The 19,317-nt window shown below is 39.3% G+C and overlaps 1 protein-coding gene across 2 annotated transcripts in view; it reads left to right on the forward strand.

Moving 5' to 3' along the window:
• Hml (hemolectin) overlaps positions 1 to 19,317 on the forward strand; it is a 113,321-nt gene that overhangs the window by 34,501 nt on the left and 59,503 nt on the right. For both annotated transcript variants that reach the window (XM_069827250.1, XM_069827251.1), the window contains exons 17-30: positions 1,007 to 1,199; positions 4,535 to 4,623; positions 6,661 to 6,883; positions 7,701 to 7,871; positions 9,403 to 9,655; positions 9,727 to 9,877; positions 12,702 to 12,880; positions 13,967 to 14,147; positions 14,228 to 14,352; positions 15,444 to 15,564; positions 16,279 to 16,422; positions 17,483 to 17,601; positions 17,919 to 18,049; positions 18,174 to 18,302. In XM_069827250.1, coding sequence (XP_069683351.1) covers positions 1,007 to 1,199; positions 4,535 to 4,623; positions 6,661 to 6,883; positions 7,701 to 7,871; positions 9,403 to 9,655; positions 9,727 to 9,877; positions 12,702 to 12,880; positions 13,967 to 14,147; positions 14,228 to 14,352; positions 15,444 to 15,564; positions 16,279 to 16,422; positions 17,483 to 17,601; positions 17,919 to 18,049; positions 18,174 to 18,302 — 2,209 coding nt within the window. The remainder of the gene's footprint in view (positions 1 to 1,006; positions 1,200 to 4,534; positions 4,624 to 6,660; positions 6,884 to 7,700; positions 7,872 to 9,402; positions 9,656 to 9,726; positions 9,878 to 12,701; positions 12,881 to 13,966; positions 14,148 to 14,227; positions 14,353 to 15,443; positions 15,565 to 16,278; positions 16,423 to 17,482; positions 17,602 to 17,918; positions 18,050 to 18,173; positions 18,303 to 19,317) is intronic.

Below are 19,317 nucleotides of genomic sequence, written 5' to 3' on the forward strand. Positions count from 1 at the left end.
ACACACTGTACCTACATACTGTGATTAAGTCTTCGAATAGTATGAAAGAATTTACCATCGACTCATATCATGTTTTGTAATATGACAATGTGAACACGATAGATAGAACAACCTTGAGGTCGATAGGTCAGCAAACAAAACATGATGTATTACCTACATGTAAATAATAGATGTACAATCAATCTTTTTAATGTATCCAGCTGTTTGCTGACAACATAAAGTCCACTATAGTCCACTGTAGTCTATTCAGTTGTTGTTTTTCACGAGAAATGAGGGGTATTTTGATCGGTGTTCATTATAGATGCCTGTTGCTAGTAGCCAGAGGTCGTAAATGTACCATAAATACTAAATGTTGGGGGCCGAAATTTCGAGCACCTGTTGTGAGGTACAGAATAGTACATTGTTAACTGAGATTTGCAAATGATATGAAAATAATTTTTAAATGTAATGAACTCTAAATAATAAGTTAAATAAATGTAGATAATATGAAAAAAAGTAAGCAACATTGAAAGATATGTTGAAGCCCGTATCTCGCATACTTTGAGGAGTTCCCTATCTCAGAATGTTCAGTAGAGCATCCCCTCTTCCTGTTTAATTTTTGCACGCTTTTATTGAATCACCCTGTATATGTTCGTCGTTATACATGCAGTATAAAATATCGAAGAACAATGATAATTACAAAAATGACGAGGAACTTGTCAGTGGTTCCATTAACGACAGTCAAGCCCATTATTTATTGAACTTTTTGGAACAGAAATTTTACATAAATCTGCAGATATAAATTTATGTCAAGTTATGCGTTTTAGAGATAATTAAAAAATGTTACAAGATATGCTATTCATGTAGCTACGTGTGGGTATTTTAGTGCTACTTCGCACCACACCAGAGCTACCGGTACTTTTCAGTGGTAGACACGCACACAGCAACTGATTGAGTGTATAATAAGTCATTTATCTATTCTTTGTCGGATAATTGACATTGGAGTACAAGTGTGATGTGTCCGCAGGCAATGAACTTCGCCCCACAAAAGAGTTCGGAATACCCCTCCTGCACCAAAACAGTGACCATCCGCATGAATGGGCACACCATCAAGCTGAAGCAGGGACGCGAAGTCCTGGTGGACGAGCAGGACGTGTCGCAACTGCCCTTCACGGCTGCGGGCGCCTACATCCACATCGTGTCCTCCATCTTCCTCATGGGTAAAGTTCACTTGTTGTTTTTTAACGCTTTACGAGTCTCTTTCCATGTCTATTTGGTCCTCATAATGGTCCAACTAATCCACACAAGTGCATAGAAGTATTCTGCTTTTCATATACAGAGTGTTCCATTTATTTTGCTCACCCAAAATATTTTTTTTCTTAGGCTTCAAATGAAAAATTGTTTTAAATGAAAGTATAAAGTACAAAGGGGCATTAATACTATGGGTATATCTTTTTTGTAACCTTGTTCATTACGGAGATACGAGTAATGAAATCATATGTTTAAATGACACAGTGTACATTTTATTCAGTGAATCATTTAGCCTCTTCAAGGCCTGTTCTAATAAACAAACGATTGAGGGATGCAAAACAATATGGAACTCATAGTGTACGTACTTACTGCAAGTCCGAAGTAAAATGGCACTTAGTAGCAGTGCAGTACCGTCATTGGGCCATATTATTTTATAAATGGTACCCTAAATGGTAGACAATATGCCTGAAGTTTTGGAAACCATACCTTTGAGGAACAGAATGATTATGTGGTGCCAACATGATGGATGTCCAGCACATAACACCTTAAGAGCCTATCGTGTTCTGGACCAAAAATATCCTGGTAGGTGGATTGGAGGTGGTGGACCAGTTAGTTCGCCTTCTCGTCTCCTGACCTTACGAAACTAGACCTTTTTCTTTGGAGAGAGAGGTCAAGGACGCTGTCTATCGAAATGTCCCAAAACCATCAGAGAAAATGCAGCAACGTATTATTGATGCTTGTACATCTATTCAGTGGGTAGCCCTAGAACGATCTAGGGTGTCATTGTTCCAAAGACTGTAATTGTGGATTAATTCCAATGGTCACCACTTTGAGCAGGACATGCAAATGTTTTGTTTTACTAGGAACAGAGTGTCAGTTTACTTCAGACTTGCGTGCACTATGAGTTCCCCATTTTTTGCATCCGTCAGTGTTTTGTTTATTTGATTGGTACATCGCGATATATTCTTGAACAGGCCTTGAAGAGATTAAATGATCCACTGAATAGAAAGTACATGGTGTCATTTAAATAAATGAAGTCATTGCTCGTATTTCCTTAATGTTGTTGTTTTCTAATGCCAGGCATTTGACAATAAAGTCATTTGACTTCTTGCACTCCAATATTTTTCAAAGATATTATTATGGCCAGCCACTGAAGCACAGATTTTGAGGTGTTCCGAATCCATTTCTTGGTTTGAGTTGCACAATGGGCAGTTAGGGGACTATATTTCCTTAATGAACAAGGTTTTGACAAAGATATTATAGCGAGGCAACATTCATATCAAAGTGCTACCTTACCGGTCAGACTGGAATGTCGAGATAGGAGTTCATTTCTTTCTGCTGTGAAGACTATTACAGAAATTTAACTTAGCATGTCAGTAATTGCAATTTGGGCACAACGACTCTGCCAGTAGCCATACACCATCACTGCTTGTTGGCACAAGGTCGAATGAATACATCGCAATGCAGTTGAATCTTCAGTAACGTGTGTGCTCATTTCGAGTATGGTGCAGTATAAGTATACTCTGGAGGAAAAGGATCTCTCTCCTATGATTCTTTCGTAAAACCTGTTGTAAAGCTGTTTTCATTCAGTATTTAATTTCTTCTTCTTCTTCTTCTTCTTCTTCTTCTTCTTCTTCTTCTTCTTCTTCTTCTTCTTCTTCTTCACTTTTACAGTTTTGGGCGACTTGCCCATTCTGCAACTACATAAATTGGTCCTTCCATTTTGGCAAGGTCTTCCTAAAATCCTTCCTTTCTGTGCTTGATAATGTAGTGCCGTTCCTCTGGCAGTCTTAGAACATGTTGGTTCTATTTATATTCATAATTTTGAATGTAATGTAACTCTCCATTGGTTGTGCAGGTCTTCCCTTTCTATTCTGTCTCCTAACGTTACACCACTTAAGGACTGCAGGAATCTCATTTGCTAGCTGTTTATCCTTTTGGCGAAGGGTCCAACATTCACTACCATAAAGGAGAGAGCTGGTTTTGAAATTATGTTGTGAAATCTGATTTAGATGTCTTTCCTCATTTGTTTACCAAAATTTATTTTCAGAATTCCATTTGATATGTTATATTGTAGTAAACTTCTGTCTATACTTTTTTGATAAGTGTACTCTGAAATATGACTGCCCAAATACTACATAAAGTCCATTACCTGTTCATTTGTTTTATTCATTGATTAAAGTTCTCGTTAACACTTTGTTAAAAACATAAAATTTACTCTGTCACACGTTAAAAGTGTTAAAATTGTTAAAAAGGTATTTACCTTCGACAGACGGCCCGTTTCGACGCTATTTGTCGTCGTCTTCAGTGTCTCTTGAACCACTGCTGATTTTGGCTCTGTGATGTGCAGTTGTCGGTGGTAGGGGTGGGGGTGTGTTGCTCCTATGGTGGGGGTTGGTTGTCTGTATACTATGACGTCTAACCAAACCTTACATTACATCAAATTATGCAGATCACATTATCGACAATAATCATGACTACAATAATATAGAAACAGATATGGAAATTTTACACATCACACCAAAAAGTTCACAGTTAAACATCCTAGAACAATACGAAATATATAAGAATACAATAGCACACCCACAATATATACTTAATACGCAACTACAGTTCAATACGCACACATTGTTTGACGTCATAGTACGTCATAGTATACAGACAACCAACCCCCACCATAGGAGCAACACACCCCCACCCCTACCATCGACAACTGCACATCACAGAGCCAAAATCAGCAGTGGTTCAAGAGACACTGAAGACGACGACAAATAGCGTCGAAACGGGCCGTCTGTCGAAGGTAAATACCTTTTTAACAATTTTAACACTTTTAACGTGTGACAGAGTAAATTTTATGATTTGTTTTATTGTTTATTAATATTTTTACTCTTGAAAGTTTCTTTCTGGTTACAGTATTGGTTTAGTTTTATTTTCTGAATTTTCATGTCATATTGTTTAAGAAGAGATTGCAGTTTATAAACAGATCTCTGTAGATCATCTTCGCTTTGTGCTATCAATATTTGGTCATCTGCAAATATTACAGTTAGCAAAATAATGTTACTATTATCAACTTTTATGCCTGAAGGATTTAAGTTTCTCCACTCTTCAAATAGCAGTGCGGTATTTAATGTAATTCATTTATTTATAATTTGTCGGCCATTTCTCGTCCAAGTTGAATTTCTACGCAGTTAAAGCATCGTTAAATAAAACAATGCTACTAATTGGCTAAATTAAAGTTTGACTACCAGGGAAGGAACTAGAAGATTATAACTGCCGCCATTATCATTCTTGCGTTTGTTTGCAGTGGACATGCCGAACGGACTTCAGATCTGGTGGGATGGGGTCACTCGTGTCTACATTGATGCCCCAGCCAGCTTTCAGGGAAAGACCAAGGTAATAGTGATGTCTGAATTAACCCTTTAGTGAGGAAATTAATATAAAACCTTATGAAGTATGAACAGACTAGCTGTTATTTCAGCCAAGTATTTGTAAGAGATTTTCAGATTTTGCTGGTCACATTTATTATCCAATCTTGGTGGTCTAGTGGTTACGTGCTAGTCATTGTATCCTAGGTTTGCAGGTCCCAACCCCCCTGAGCATATCTGGCCGACGTTGAATTTTCTTTGTAGTTGAAATATTATTGTTACTGTCACTATTCCTGGCAGCAGATGTGAGCTGCTCATGTTGCACTGAAAGCTAGCGTTTTAAGATTATCTTTCTGAGCTGGCGCAGATCTGTCTCTAACCAATGGCGAAGCCCTTAAGAGGCTTTGAGGCTTACCCTACTCAGAAAGTTTGAGTATTATACCTAGTAACAATAGGCTTATAAGTTCGTAACACTTGGTTTCACGCCAATCCTTCCATATATCAAGTTCATTGTTGGCAGTCATTCCAGGATGCAGGCTTGTGGCAGAAGTCTTCTAAAGGCTACGACCTTGAGGGGGGACTGGGGAGGGAGTATCAATTTGCTACATCTCCGTATGAAACGAGGCTAGCCTTCTGTAACAATATTACGTCACGCTGTATTGCTGTTCTCTGAATGCACTTCGTAGTTGAGTGTTAGTTTAATCAAAAGTGCATGCATATGTGTTACATATTATTTTTGCGCAAAATGGCTCTTACTGAGAGAACATTGCGGTCATTATTTGTAGAATTAAAATAGAAACCGTTTTCAAGTTGGATGCATAAAACAAAGATATGAGATCGACACCACATTTACATATTAAAATAGCGGATAGAGGAACACAAAATATAAATTGTATGACTTGAGGCTTTCCCGGCGTTTGATGTAGAATAACTCTTCTCGGGTTCTCAGCCAGGTGAGTTGGAGATTAGCTTCCAAGCTTTCGACGGCTAGCTCTGCCATCTTCGTCCCTGAAGAAGATGGCAGAGCTAGCCGTCGAAAGCTTGGAAGCTAATCTCCAACTCACCTGGCTGAGAACCCGAGAAGAGTTATTTTAAAATATAAATTTTCAATTGTCATGGTATAAGAAATATCCTTGGCTAACAGGGTGCTCTGAGACAAATAAATTATATTGTAATACATGTATTCTGTTTGGGGTGAAAATGAGCGGTCATCATCTTCTTGTGGGGTCTGTGTCACAAACAATGTTGGTAGAAAAACCGAGAAACATCTGCTCTACAAAAAGATATAAGGTAAACAGATTTTTCAGCCTACCCAGTATATAAACTTTAGCTTCGCCACTGTCTCTAACAATGAATTAATTATATCATCATTATTTCTCGCATCTGTTCCGGTTTCCATTTTTTCTAAACACATAACACTCACTACTGTACTAGAAGTACAAGAGTACAACACACTCGCATAAGTCATAAACTGAGACATAAAGTGTGGGCTCGTGCCTGCTGGAAAGCGAGAATTTTTATGTTATTTATGTCATATTTAAGAAGACGAGCCACCACTGCTATTCTCATCCCATCCCACCCTTGAGACGGACATTAACAAGAGACTAGTCTATGGATGGGAGAAACGAGAGCTGATAGGTGGATGAATACCGGCCAGGCTGCAAGGCCAGAAGAATTGTGCTTCAGTTACAGCTTTTCAAGAGCCTGCAAAAACATATGAAATGCAGAAGCCAGACCCGGCCAGAATGTTTAAGGCCTCAGGAACAAATTTTACTGCAAAACAAGTCTATGTACATCACAAAGTTTTCAAATACTTTTACAATGTTATATGCGCCATTCAAATAAATAATGTTATATAAAACAGAAAATTAAGCCAGGAGACTTGCTCAGCCAATCAGCCGCCACTGATTTGTCACCTCATCAGACTGGCTGGATACAGTGATGTGAACTGAGTTATGGCTAGATATATCATCAGAGTGTCGTCACACAACCTGGATGTAAAAGACAGTTGCCTCCAGTTTTATTTCAATCGTATTTTATCTTGCTCTGTCCCTAATTCCAACAGGGTTTGTGTGGGACGTTCAACCAGAATCAGAAAGATGACTTCCTGACGCTAGAGGGAGATATCGAGCAGGACGTGGTGGCCTTTGCCAACAAGTGGAAGACGCGGGAAGTGTGCCAGGACATTCAGGAAAAGGAGACATCCACGCACCCCTGCGACATCAACGCACACAACCGCGCTGCCTCTGAGAAGCATTGCTCGCGCCTCAAGGGAGCGCTGTTCGAAGGTACTGCACAGCAGCCTTAATGCTTGTGATTGATGTCATTCATGCATTACTTGTATTTCACAGGTTTTAATGACGAGAAATCGATATTTTGAAGTCATTTTCCAACTTTTATTTTCACTACATTTACTCAACATGCAAATACAATAGGTTCCAACCAGTATCATGCTAACAAGTTCAAATTTTTATTGAATGTTCTGAAAAGTATGGTTAACAGAACTACAGAGCCCTTTTTTGGATTTTAAAAATTTAAATATATTACCTGAGCAGTTGTTGTTGTTTAGTAACTGTCCGAAGACAGGTTTGAACCTCATAAGTAACACCAGTAAGGCATCACTCATGAGGCAAATAGGCCAGGAGATAATGGGGTAGGGTGGACAGTTCCTTTCCCCCTTCATCGCCGAATAGCTGCATATTCCACTAATCAGACTATCTGAGCAGTAAAAAATTAAAATTTTTAAAATGGAATAAATTTTTTCACGTCACTCATACATTCGGAATTCAAACCATGGCTCTGCTGTTAAACTACAGCATGTCAAGATGCTGTAACTTATATTTTGAAGGAATAGCTATATTTTGAAAATGTATTAACTCAGAAACTGAGGGCATTAATACTTCAGCTACAGGCATACCGCATACATTTGGCGGACTCATAGCCTGACCTGGAATGCGAGTGTCATCGGGCTCGAGCCATGATTCATGTGTGCCTCACCCAGACGTAACAAGAGGTTGCAGCATGCAAAAAATTAAGTCTCTAGCTTAAAAATAGTTGAAAATAGACATTTTCACGTATTTCATGCTTTATGTTTTGTTGGTGCAGGGTGCCACTGGCTGGTGGACCCGGAACCCTACTACCAGGACTGCCTGTACGACCTGTGCGCCTGCCAGTTCAAGGTGGGCCAGTGCCTGTGCCCCATCTTCGCAGCCTATGCCAAGGAGTGTGCTCATAAGGGAGTCCACATTGATTGGCGGAACGACATCAGAGAGTGTGGTGAGAACTGCACTTCAGTCTTTATGTACTGGTTGGGCTGCTGAAACAGATTATTGAAACTTCTCTTCAGGAATAGTCCTGTGGTCATGTTTTCACACCGACCAGTACACAAAGGCTGGATATGGCATCATCAACTTAAAAGCTAGTGTGGTTGCGTCACGCGGAAAGATCCCAACCGCTGATTGCTTCATGCTTCAAGGCTGCGCGGTCGTTGCCACAGCTTAGTACAGTCTGGATGTTAGTGATAGAAGACGTGTGTGCTTGTGTACTCTTTTAAATACGTTTGAAGTGTGTGCTGTGCATTAAATTAGTTGCTTAGATAATTGAAATGCGGGCTGAAAAGTTTACTCTACAACAGCGAATATTTATGTACGAAACTTATGTTAAAACACACCCCCATAGGAAACGCAAACAAATGGCGCGAAGACTAGGACCACCCAGTTCTGAGGATAGCCCACGTCAGGCTCAAACTAGTCAACAAGGTACTGCATCTAATATTTAACACGCGAAAGTAATATAATACATATTCCGAATTTCTGTAATTGGGTTTTACAAAACATTGTTGACGGTATTGTTGATCCACATTAAATCATTTTCTCTGCTGAGGCATGATTTCATTTACGTGGTTATATATGTTCACAGGACAATAGATTTTGGTTCACCACTTTCAGCAACTACTGTAATACAGGTTAGTGGAATAAAATTATGATTGTGTGGATGCCATTAATTAATGGACGTTATATGAGTGCAATACACCGGAGATTATGGATCTAAAATGCCGCGTGTTACCTCGTGCTGTACAGGCTGCGTTCTTCGGATAAAGCATGACACGACCGCACTGTAGTTTAAGTTAGAGTTACAAATGGTTACTTATTACAACACGTCTTTTATAATTACTATGAATATAACCTTGTTAACTTACAAGCTAGTTAAGATTACAATTTCGGAAGTTATGTTTTACTATAGGTTACCTTTATAGTTTTTTAAGTTACAAATCCTTGAGTTGCAACTTTATTATTAAATTACTCTTTATTGAAATATATTTAATGTACTGTACCAGACCCTCTCCACTACAGCCCATGAACTCCATGCAGTTAAAGAATGTCTTAATTTTTAGCCAGTTTTCAATAACAGATTAACAGTACTTTGCTGTTGCTGGATTTATCACCTAATGTTTGGGACAGAGATATTATTTGTGCTTCGAGCAGGACTGAACAGTAGGTCTAAGCCTGTATAAATGTCGAGGTGTTCTTTAACATGCTACAGACTAAAATAAAATAAATGTGCACACCCAGAAACAAAATTATCAGTCGTTAGGAAAGTTGTATATCTGCATAAAGAACACATGTTAATGGTGATTTAGTAACTAACTGCCTCACAGCTGGAGCTCATCTTCTTTCATTTCTTAAAATCCAGTTCTAAAGGAGAGGTTGAAGTCTCTTTTTTTCGATTCATTGCTGATTTGGTAGTAGAGATTGAAGTGTCCCCGAAGCATAGTGACTTGTGTCAGGATGCATTTACCATTGTGCAGGGGTGCACTGCCCCGGGGGCCAGGTGTACCAGATATGTGGCAACACATGCACGCGCTCTTGTTACGACATATCGCGCAACCCAGCCTGCAAGCGGCAGTGTGTCGAAGGCTGCAACTGCCCCGAGGGCCAGACGATCGACTCCAACACGGGCGAGTGCATCCCGGTGGGGCGGTGCGTGTGTCAGCACGACGGCATCGAGTACCCCCCCGCCTACCGCGAGGTGCGCGCGGGCACCAAGGGACTGGAGCTCTGGTGAGTCCCTGGCACATTGACTTGGTGGTGTCCCTTCCGCAGGCTCTGTGTGATGCTGACTCTGCTTGCAGTCTGTGCCGGAATGCCCTGTGGGAGTGCCGCCCTGCCACGGCCGAGGAGTCCCAGGAGTTCCCCAAGAAGGGCTCCATGATGACTGCCTGCAGTCGCGTGGGCAACCAGGAGTTCACGACGTGTGAGCCGGCCGAACCAGTCACCTGCAAGGTGAGTCACAACCTCTTGTGCAGTCATTTTTGTAGGAAGTGGTCATCCTTTGAATTCAGGATGCAGTTACCATATTTGAAAGGATTAACAGACTGATGCCATGTGGACGTTTCTATGGGGATGACATTAATAACATCTGAAATAGCATCTGCTATTTTACAGAAATGTCAGCTACTTTTGGCTGCTTGCTTTTGTTTGTCCTCAACTAATCCAGTTACATCAATATTTTCAGTTTGGAAGGGTGTTAGGGTGCGGTCACAGCTTTGGTGCCGCATCCTCATTGTTTACAATGTTCTGTCTCTTCCCTGCTGTGAGGTAGGAGTTCACTCACACTTCTCTGTAACTGTTTACTGAAGCTAGCATGAGCCAGGACAAGCGTGGGCAACTTTGAATTTCCACTAATTTCAAAGAGAGCCACATCTTAACAATGAACACGTACTATATTTTCGCGATCATAAATTTTAATGACAAACCTAATATCCAGCAAAATTTTTCATATCTCCTGGGCTTTAAAATACGATCGTATAAGTGTGAAATACAAGTAAGTGCAAAATGTATGAAAGAAGTTTTACTGTAGAGTTAATACAGTTCATATGGGTGGAGAATGTTTTATATTTCAAATTTCCTCAATTGTTGCTTGTGATAAGAGGGAAGTAGATACGTAACGACCCAGTGAGTAGGATGCTCTTCTTGCCTCCCATTTTATTCAACTGAAGACGAGGGTAGAGCTAACCTTGGAAATGTCGTGAATGCTCTAAGAAATTCGAGTCTGACTTGTGAATAATTATTATCTGCTGATGAGGCTGACATGACAGTGGCACGGACAGACAAGTCCAGTAGATCCAGTTCTCGTATTGGTAGTAGAAGATGAATGAGTGAGTGAATGGTTCAGTGCAAATAAACTAGCACTTAATTAATCACTGATTAACTTTTCAACTTCTTTACTGTGTTAATTTTTAGGAATTTACCTTGACTGACTAGTTCCGAAGTGTTGTTCTTCATTGTCCAACGCTATCTTCAGAACTAGTCAGCCAGGTAAGTTCCTAAAAATTGACACACCAAAGAAGTTGAAAATTCAATGAGTGATATATAAGTGTTAAAGGTGTATATAAAACAATGAAGACTTAATTAATGTTGATAAAACCAGTGTAGCCAAATTCAGTACACATAATATTGCTCAATTTTGCTACAATATTGCATTTAATGAAACAGATCTCAAAAGAATCTATAAGCACAAAGTTTCTTGGTGTAGAGTTAGATAATCACTTAAACTGGAAAACAGACATAGAATATGTTACTCCTAAATATTGAGCTCAGATCCGTATCTTCTACATATTATTGACATAAAGACCAGTGGCGTAGCGTCAATGTAAGCTAAAAAGCACAGCTTCCTCAGTTAATAATAATTTCATAATAAACCTGCAGTTTATGAACAAAATTATTTATTAATTTTAATAGAATTTATATTTATGCGTTAAATATTGTGATGCGGCAGCTTAGGATGATTTGTGATGCAGCAGTAAACATGAAGCCTGCACACACCAGCTTCCAATCCCCTCATTCTTCTGTATACCCTACCCGCAGATTTTCCATCTCTTTCTAACAAAACTACCCTGGTCGCAAGAAGCTAGCTTTAACATTGAAAAGAAATTAGTTTCCGAGTTATCCCTTTCGTGAGTTGTGTTCAGTTGAAGTGTTAGTGTGCATTGTGGTTGATATAATAAATAATGAGTGAAATAACTGTTCCTGACACTAATTTACTTGAATTTTTAGGACAATTTCATTATCAAGACTGACTTATGAACAAAAGTGTGATTTAAAAAGAAACGACCGACTCCCTTGCTATCAATGAAGGACACAACCAAGACAGACGCATACTTACGTAATTACTAATACTGTATTTATTGACCGTTAATATTGTGATTTCTCTAAATATGACAGAGAGTGAGCTAGTCTTAAATTATTTGTTAGAGATATGTGTAAACCATGAAATCATATTTTACTACATACAATTTGAGGTGATGCCTTATTGGTGTTACTTACGATGTTCCAACCAATCTTCGACTGCTGACTTGACATTGACTACTATTTACTTTAAGAGTATATTTTTCCAATAGGTTATCTCATATGTACATGGAAGAGAATTTGAGTTAGCTTCCCCTGCTCAAAATTTCATGCTACGCCACTGATAAAGACCCCTGAATGGTATACTTTGCACAAATGAAGTACGAATTACATAATACCTACACTGGAGCAACTCATCTGAAGCTAAACATATTTTTGTTTTGCAAAAGAAACTCCTCAGAATAATGGCAGGTGTGCGTGTAAAAAGATTTTCTAAAATTTAAAAATCTTGACCTTAACTTGTGAGTACATTCTTTCCCTGTCGATGTTTTATGTTCAAAGTCAAGACACATTTACTGCCAGTACCAATCAGAACATTCGTAATGCAAGACACAAATCAGATCTACATCTATTCTTTGTTAGTATAAGTAAGCTGTTGTAAAAAGTTCACTATTCATGTATTATGATCTTCAATGCATTGTCCACGTTTAGAAGAGAATTAATGAAATTTCTGCATATTCATACCTTTAACTCACTTGATGAATTGGTTGCACTTGTAGATTGAATTAATCTGCTGGCTATCTATTGCATATTTTTGTGTAACTCTTAACATCTCAAAGCTACAGTGCTGATCTAAAATCTATGTTGACAATAAGTTAAATGAAAATAAACAAGAAGTACGTCTCTAGTGTGCTTTAAAAGTAGTCAAAGAAAATGTTGTTAGTTGTCGTACAACTGGTAATAATGCTGTGTTGTTCAGAACATGCACAGCCCACCGCAGTCCAGTGCTGCCATCTGTAAGGCAGGCTGCAAGTGCAAGAAAGGTTACGTTTTGGACTCACATTCCAAGAAGTGTATCAAGCCGTCGGAATGCCCCTGCCACCATGGAGGCAAGAGCTACAGTGAGGGCGACTCCATTCAGGTGGACTGCAATACCTGGTGAGTAATAGTGCAGTGGCGGCTCGTGGATATTAATCATGAAGGAGCTCAGTTATAATAGTTAAATTGTTAATTTAAATATTGCAATTAGAACGTGCCTTTACCTTACTTATTGGGACATCATATGGCAGCATCTGGACCGTGAACAGAGTCATAATTGATGAAGTATCCACACGATGGATGACTGGCTAATGCCACATTGTGCTGATAACGTCGTGTGCTGCGTTGTGGACTCTGTTGAGATTTCTTCATCGGTTACACTTTTCGGGCGACCACCCTGTGGCTTGTCTGTGACAGTTCCAGTTGCTGTAAATTTAGATATTAGAGATGCGACAGTGCTTGTGGATGTAGCTATGATACGGCAGCTGGGTTCCCCAGACATCAGGATCACCTCAATCCTCTCCTTTTCGTCAGTGCCATTTTCAGTTACTGGTACCTGAAACATCACTGGTATTATCGTGTTAATAACTTTTGAATCACAGCAGAAACGTCAAATCTGGTTATGGTAAATGAATTTTTGAGTTCATTCAGGTCTTGTTTGATATGCCATTTCCATTTGAAAAATTAGACTTGATCCAATATGGTGGATTTCAAGGTGGCGTCCATGTTCCTGATATACCAGCAAAAGTTGGTCCCCTGACCCACTGTTTTATGGGGAACTCAGATATTTCATTTTTCCTTCCATTTTCAAAATAATAGGGTGTTCTGGGACTTTTCACTCATTTTGTATAATTTGCTTTCCTATTGTTGAGGGGACTGTTAATTTTAAAGTAACAACAGAAACCAATTTTAAAAGAATTGCTGTGAATAGTTAAAACTGAATTGTTTAGAGCTATTGTAAACGTTCGTATTTAAATAGAAAATCATAATTTCAGTGTTTTAAAATATGTATTGAAAATTATTACAATATGTGCTAAACTCTAAAATATGAAAAATAAAGATAGCATTTTTGAATTACGTACATCGTGATACAGAACGATAATACAAAATATAATTAATTTTAGCTTCATAAGCAGATAATATGCATTTACATAGAAATGCCATAACTTTGCTCTCGTGTGCACATTACATTTCTGTGTTGTGTAGCAAGTGCAAGGCTGGCAAGTGGACCTGCACGCAGCGTGTGTGCGCGGGTATCTGCACTGCGTGGGGCGACTCCCACTACAAGACGTTCGACGGCCGCATCTATGACTTCCACGGCATCTGCGACTACGTGCTAGTGAAGGGTTCTCTGGGCAACGACGACATCTTTGACATTTCTATCCAGGTCAGTATTCAGGTCAGCAGACAGGCCTGACTGTGGAGCCCTGCCTGCCTGTCTGCCTGACTGACTGTCTCTTGTTTCAGAACGTGCCGTGCGGCTCAAGTGGCATCAGCTGCTCCAAGTCCATCACCCTGAGGGTGGGCCCCCCCGACAGACAGGAGCTTGTCACCTTCACTAGGGAGCAGGCCGTACCGGCGCACATGGGCAGGTACACTTGCTGCTTATTTGATTTTCAGTTTAGTTCTCCCTGCTGAGTTCCTGTTCATTCCCATCTGGAGGAAGAAAATTCCCCTTCCTGAATATATGTTTGAACATATTAACTGTAGTAGCCGGCCTGGATAGCGATATTGTTTCCTGAAATTGCATTTCTGAAAACTTACTTTTATTTTATTTGCAGCAATTAAAACATTTTCTCTTTACAATGAATTTGCTGTAGTGAGCTTGTTATGAATGTTGTTTGTAATTACCACCTGGATTTCAACAAAGTTATCCTGTAATATAAAAATAGTATATTAGGTAGGGTACAACATTTTACAATGCATCTTTTTTTTTGGAACTATGCCACAAATACTATACTTTGGATGTTTTCATAAACGTTTGTTTCTATTGTTATTTTCATAATACGATTATGTAATTGATTTGTGAATTATCTAATGCATGTGAAGTCATAACTTCATGACGTAGGATAGAAAGAGTATCTTATCATGGTACCAGAAATTCAAAATACTGGTACCAAATTAATTAAAATGGACATTAACAGTAATAATAATAATAATAATAATAATAATAATAATAATAATAATAATAATAATAATAAAACTTTATAACAAATAACTTTAAAACCGAATATGTTATAAAATAAATATAAATATACTTAAAAATAAATAAATCACAAGACATTTTTCTCCCCTTTTACATTTTTATAATTTCGAACTCTGGCTGTTGTCCGGCTGACTGATACAGTTCTGTGCAAGGGATGTGTCAAGTATTAGTTCCATAGCAGGTGAAAGGGAAAACGTAGCTCATAACCATCTTTTCCTTTCACATATTCTACTTCGAATCACCACTTCACGAGATAGAAGTGTCTTTGTAGTTGTATAAGAAGAAAAATTCAGTCGTGAAATATGATATTTTTTTGTATGGTATTAGACTAGAAAAGCTTTTGTCATTGCAGCTGCTTTGAACAACTGGAGTTATAGACTATATTTCGCTGATATTCCTGAAGTTTAGTTGTGAGCATTGCATAATGAAACATTATGTACGTAGTTCAATGTTGTTGTCTTGTTCTCTGTGTTACAGGATTTCCGTCCGTGAGGCAGGTTTATTTGTATTTGCTGAGGTAGCTGATCTGGGACTAGTTCTGCAGTGGGACAGAGGGACTCGAGTCTATGTGAGGATGGACCCCAAGTGGAAAGACAGGGTGAGCTACAGGACCTCTACTTGTCATTAAATTAACAAATTTTTATTATGTACTGCATAAATCGACACCAGAATTACTGGAATGACAATTTTTTATTATTATATTATTATTATTATTATTATTATTATTATTATTATTATTATTATTAGTAGTAGTAGTAGTAGCAGTAGTAGTAGTAATAGCAGTAGTAGTAGCAGTAGTAGTAATAGTAGCAGTAGTAGTAGCAGTAATAGTAGTAATAGCAGTAGTAGTAGCAGTAATAGTAGTAGTAGCAGTAGTAGTAGCAGTAATAGTAGTAGTAGTAGTAGTAGTAGCAGTAGTAGTACCGGTAGTAGTAGCAGTAATAGTAGTAGTAGTAGCAGTAATAGCAGTAATAGTAGTAGTAGCAGTAGTAGTAGTAGCAGTAATAGTAGTAGTAGCAGTAGTAGTAGTAGCAGTAATAGTAGTAGTAGTAGCAGTAGTAGTAGTAGTAGTAGTAGTAGTAGTAGTAGTAGTAGTAGCAGTAGTAGCAGTAGTAGTAGTAGCAGTAGTAGTAGCAACAGCTTGCATGATATGATGATACAACTTGTCCTGCCCATGTAAAGCAAGGTTACGAACTAACTAAACGCACAGCCAGCACCTGTTCATTTCCAATAATAAGCACTTTTCAAGATGTGTATTTTTATTTTAGTATGCATAGTGTAATAATGTGTCTTTACAATTTGTGTGTTGCAGCTGAAAGGCTTGTGCGGCAACTATAATGACGACGAGGACGACGACTTCCAGACGCCTTCAGGGGGCCTGAGTGAAGTGTCTGCACGGCTGTTCGGAGACTCATGGCGTCTGCAGTCCTACTGTCCAGAGTCGCTGGACATCACGGTGAGATGCCTGACTACATGTTGTAATAACGTGATCAGGGTGCTCCGTGCCTCTCGCTTGTTCATGGAGTTAGGTCACGTATATACCTACGTGCATGCACTTAGCTTAGACAAGCATGGGCTGTCTCTTGGCGTTAGAAATGCAGAGTTACACTGCACAGTTCACAAACTGCTCTTGAAGCTTTGCTTGATGTTTGTTCATTGCAAGTCGTCCATGTTCAAGGTACTCAACCGTACGATATGTATGTAGTATAGGAGCAACATGTCTGCTTTCTGTATCATAGATACCTTCGCCTTCTGGTAGAGTCAAATTATTCTTTATTTTAGTTTTTAATTGATTTATTTTAAATGTTAAATAGCATTTGTTAGTAAATTTCGTTATGCTTGTCTTCTAAAAATATTACTGCCCATTACCAGTGGGCTATTAATAGGCGAGATCTGGTCTGTATAAACAAAAGTAGTTTTTTTTACTTCCCAAAAAACAGAAGCACATCAAATATAAATAAATGAACAAATATTAAAAAAGGCCTGTGATAAGGGCTCGTACACAAACCATCTACGCCAATAACTGCCCTCATTATGCGCGAAATGGAGTTGACAAGAAATGAAACAGGTCTGTATTCGTGGTCATCTCCCACGCATTTGGAATTCTGTCCCACAATTCGCCAGCTGTCCAAATGGGTGATTGTCCTGCCCAATTAGAGCGTAGGATCCCTCTGACTCTGGCCCACAAATTTTCAATGGGATTCATATCAGGTCGACATCAGGCCTTCTTGTAATCTTTGAGTCAGGTTCCCAGTGATTATCGTCCTGGAAGAAAAGTGCGTAAAGGATCATTACATTTGCCGAAATGTGTTCATAGATTTCTGCTGTAAGCCAATCATGGATGCGTTCCAGAAGTCCTGCTCCTGTGTAACTCAGGAAATTGTGCAGTACGACTGGAACCAGTATCAGAATTATGAAGATATGAAACTTATATAAGTCAACGGCATTTATGAATATAGTAAGTTATTTCCTTATGTTTTATATTCTCAGCAACAACGTGATATGGTGTGTTGCAGGACACCTGTCTGAGACACCCGAACCGCAAGCTGTGGGCCATGAAGAAGTGCGGCATACTCAAGTCTTCACTCTTTCAGCCTTGTCACTTGACGGTCCAACTGGAACCTTATCTGGAGAGGTAGTCACAGTTCTTTACTTCTGTCACCCAGTGCTTCGATGCCTAGATGCTCCAACCTTAACATTTTACGAATGCAGCCGTATCTATCAGTTTAAGTGTACAGGATTAGCCAGGGAAACGGGCTGTTTTAGAGTATGCGATGCACTAATTTAGCAGCAGATAGAAGGTCCTGCTGTCTGTCGTTATATTGCCGCAGCACTAAACGCTTAGTCGCCATGGAGCAGTGGAATAGTGCACAGCTTGCATTCGCAGTAGGTTTTAGAACAGTTCTTCTTTCACCCAGTGGCTTTGCCTTGTAACCACTGTGCTGTTGTCAGGTGCATCTTCGACGCTTGTGGCTGCGACCTCGGTGGGGACTGCGAGTGCCTCTGCACGGCCATTGCTGCGTATGCGCAGGAGTGCAACATTCAAGGCGTCAGCATCAAGTGGAGGTCGCAGCAGCTCTGCCGTGAGTGCACTGCACATTAAGTAGAAATAAATATTGAAATAATAATAATAAATAAGTCATTGTTTGCGAAAGTCGTCAGTAGGCTACTTTGATAGGCAGTAAACAAGAGTGATTCGCGTTGCAGCGGTGCAGTGTGATGAGAAGTGCTCGCACTACAGCCCCTGCGTGCAGACCTGTCCGAAGGAGACATGCGACAACTACCTGTTCTACAACAAGCTGAACCACCTGTGCAGTGAGGAACCCTGTGTGGAAGGTTTGTGCAGTGTAACATTCCAGTGTCTTCTTCTTCTTCTTCTTCCTCCTCCTCCTCCTCTTCCTCTTCCTCCTCCTCCTCCTCCTCCTCCTCCTTCTTCTTCTTCTTCTTCTTCCTCCTCCTCCTCTTCCTCCTCCTCATCCTCCTCCTCCTTCTTCTTCTTCTTCTTCTTCTTTTTCTTCTTCTTCTTGTTGTCACAATTCATTTGAATTTTGTCTGTACATTTTCAGTAAGGATGTAGCCGAAGTATCAATTCTCCACAGCGTAAAAATATAGATCTGAGTCCGAGTGGATCATAAGTTGAGTATGCAAACACCTGGCTGATTATGCTGGCCTATATATCCAATATGCGTTTGCTTTCTTGCTGTACTGAAGTGTTCTTACCATATAGGCTGTCCATCTTGACTTTATGTAGACAGCTGCTTTACGTGCTAGTTCTGAACTTAATTAGGATTTGTGAATAATATTTAATACTTTTTATTCACCATTTATGATATATATATATATATATATATATATATATATATATATATATTGGTTTGATCATTGTCCTTAAAAATTTAAAGAAGTAAAATTAACTATAATAAATATAATAAAGAACTGGATTAGTTATTAGAATTAATATTGGAGAACTAACGCTAATTATAATTCATGTTAAAACTAAAACTAATTTTATTCACGTTAGAACTATATTTAATTTACTAGCCATACCCGTTCACTTGGCTGCACTTTTTACAAACAAATACAATTGATAGTAGAAAAGTTTTCCGGGCTATGAGGCCGTGGTCTGTTGGTTGTGAGACCAAACGTTTCGTTCACTGCTGCGGTGAACATCTTCATTGGTGTCTATTGCTGGTGCGGCTGGTCCTACTGCGCGTGCCGATTTCAGTCCGCGCTCGAATGTGCTTCGCACTATATATACAACGATGCAGCCAGCGCAGACTGTAATCGGCACACGCAGTAGAACCAGCCGCACCAGCAATAGACACCAATGAAGATGTTCACCGCAGCAGTG

This window comes from Periplaneta americana, chromosome 6 (genome assembly GCF_040183065.1).
Source record: "Periplaneta americana isolate PAMFEO1 chromosome 6, P.americana_PAMFEO1_priV1, whole genome shotgun sequence".
NCBI lineage: Eukaryota > Metazoa > Arthropoda > Insecta > Blattodea > Blattidae > Periplaneta > Periplaneta americana.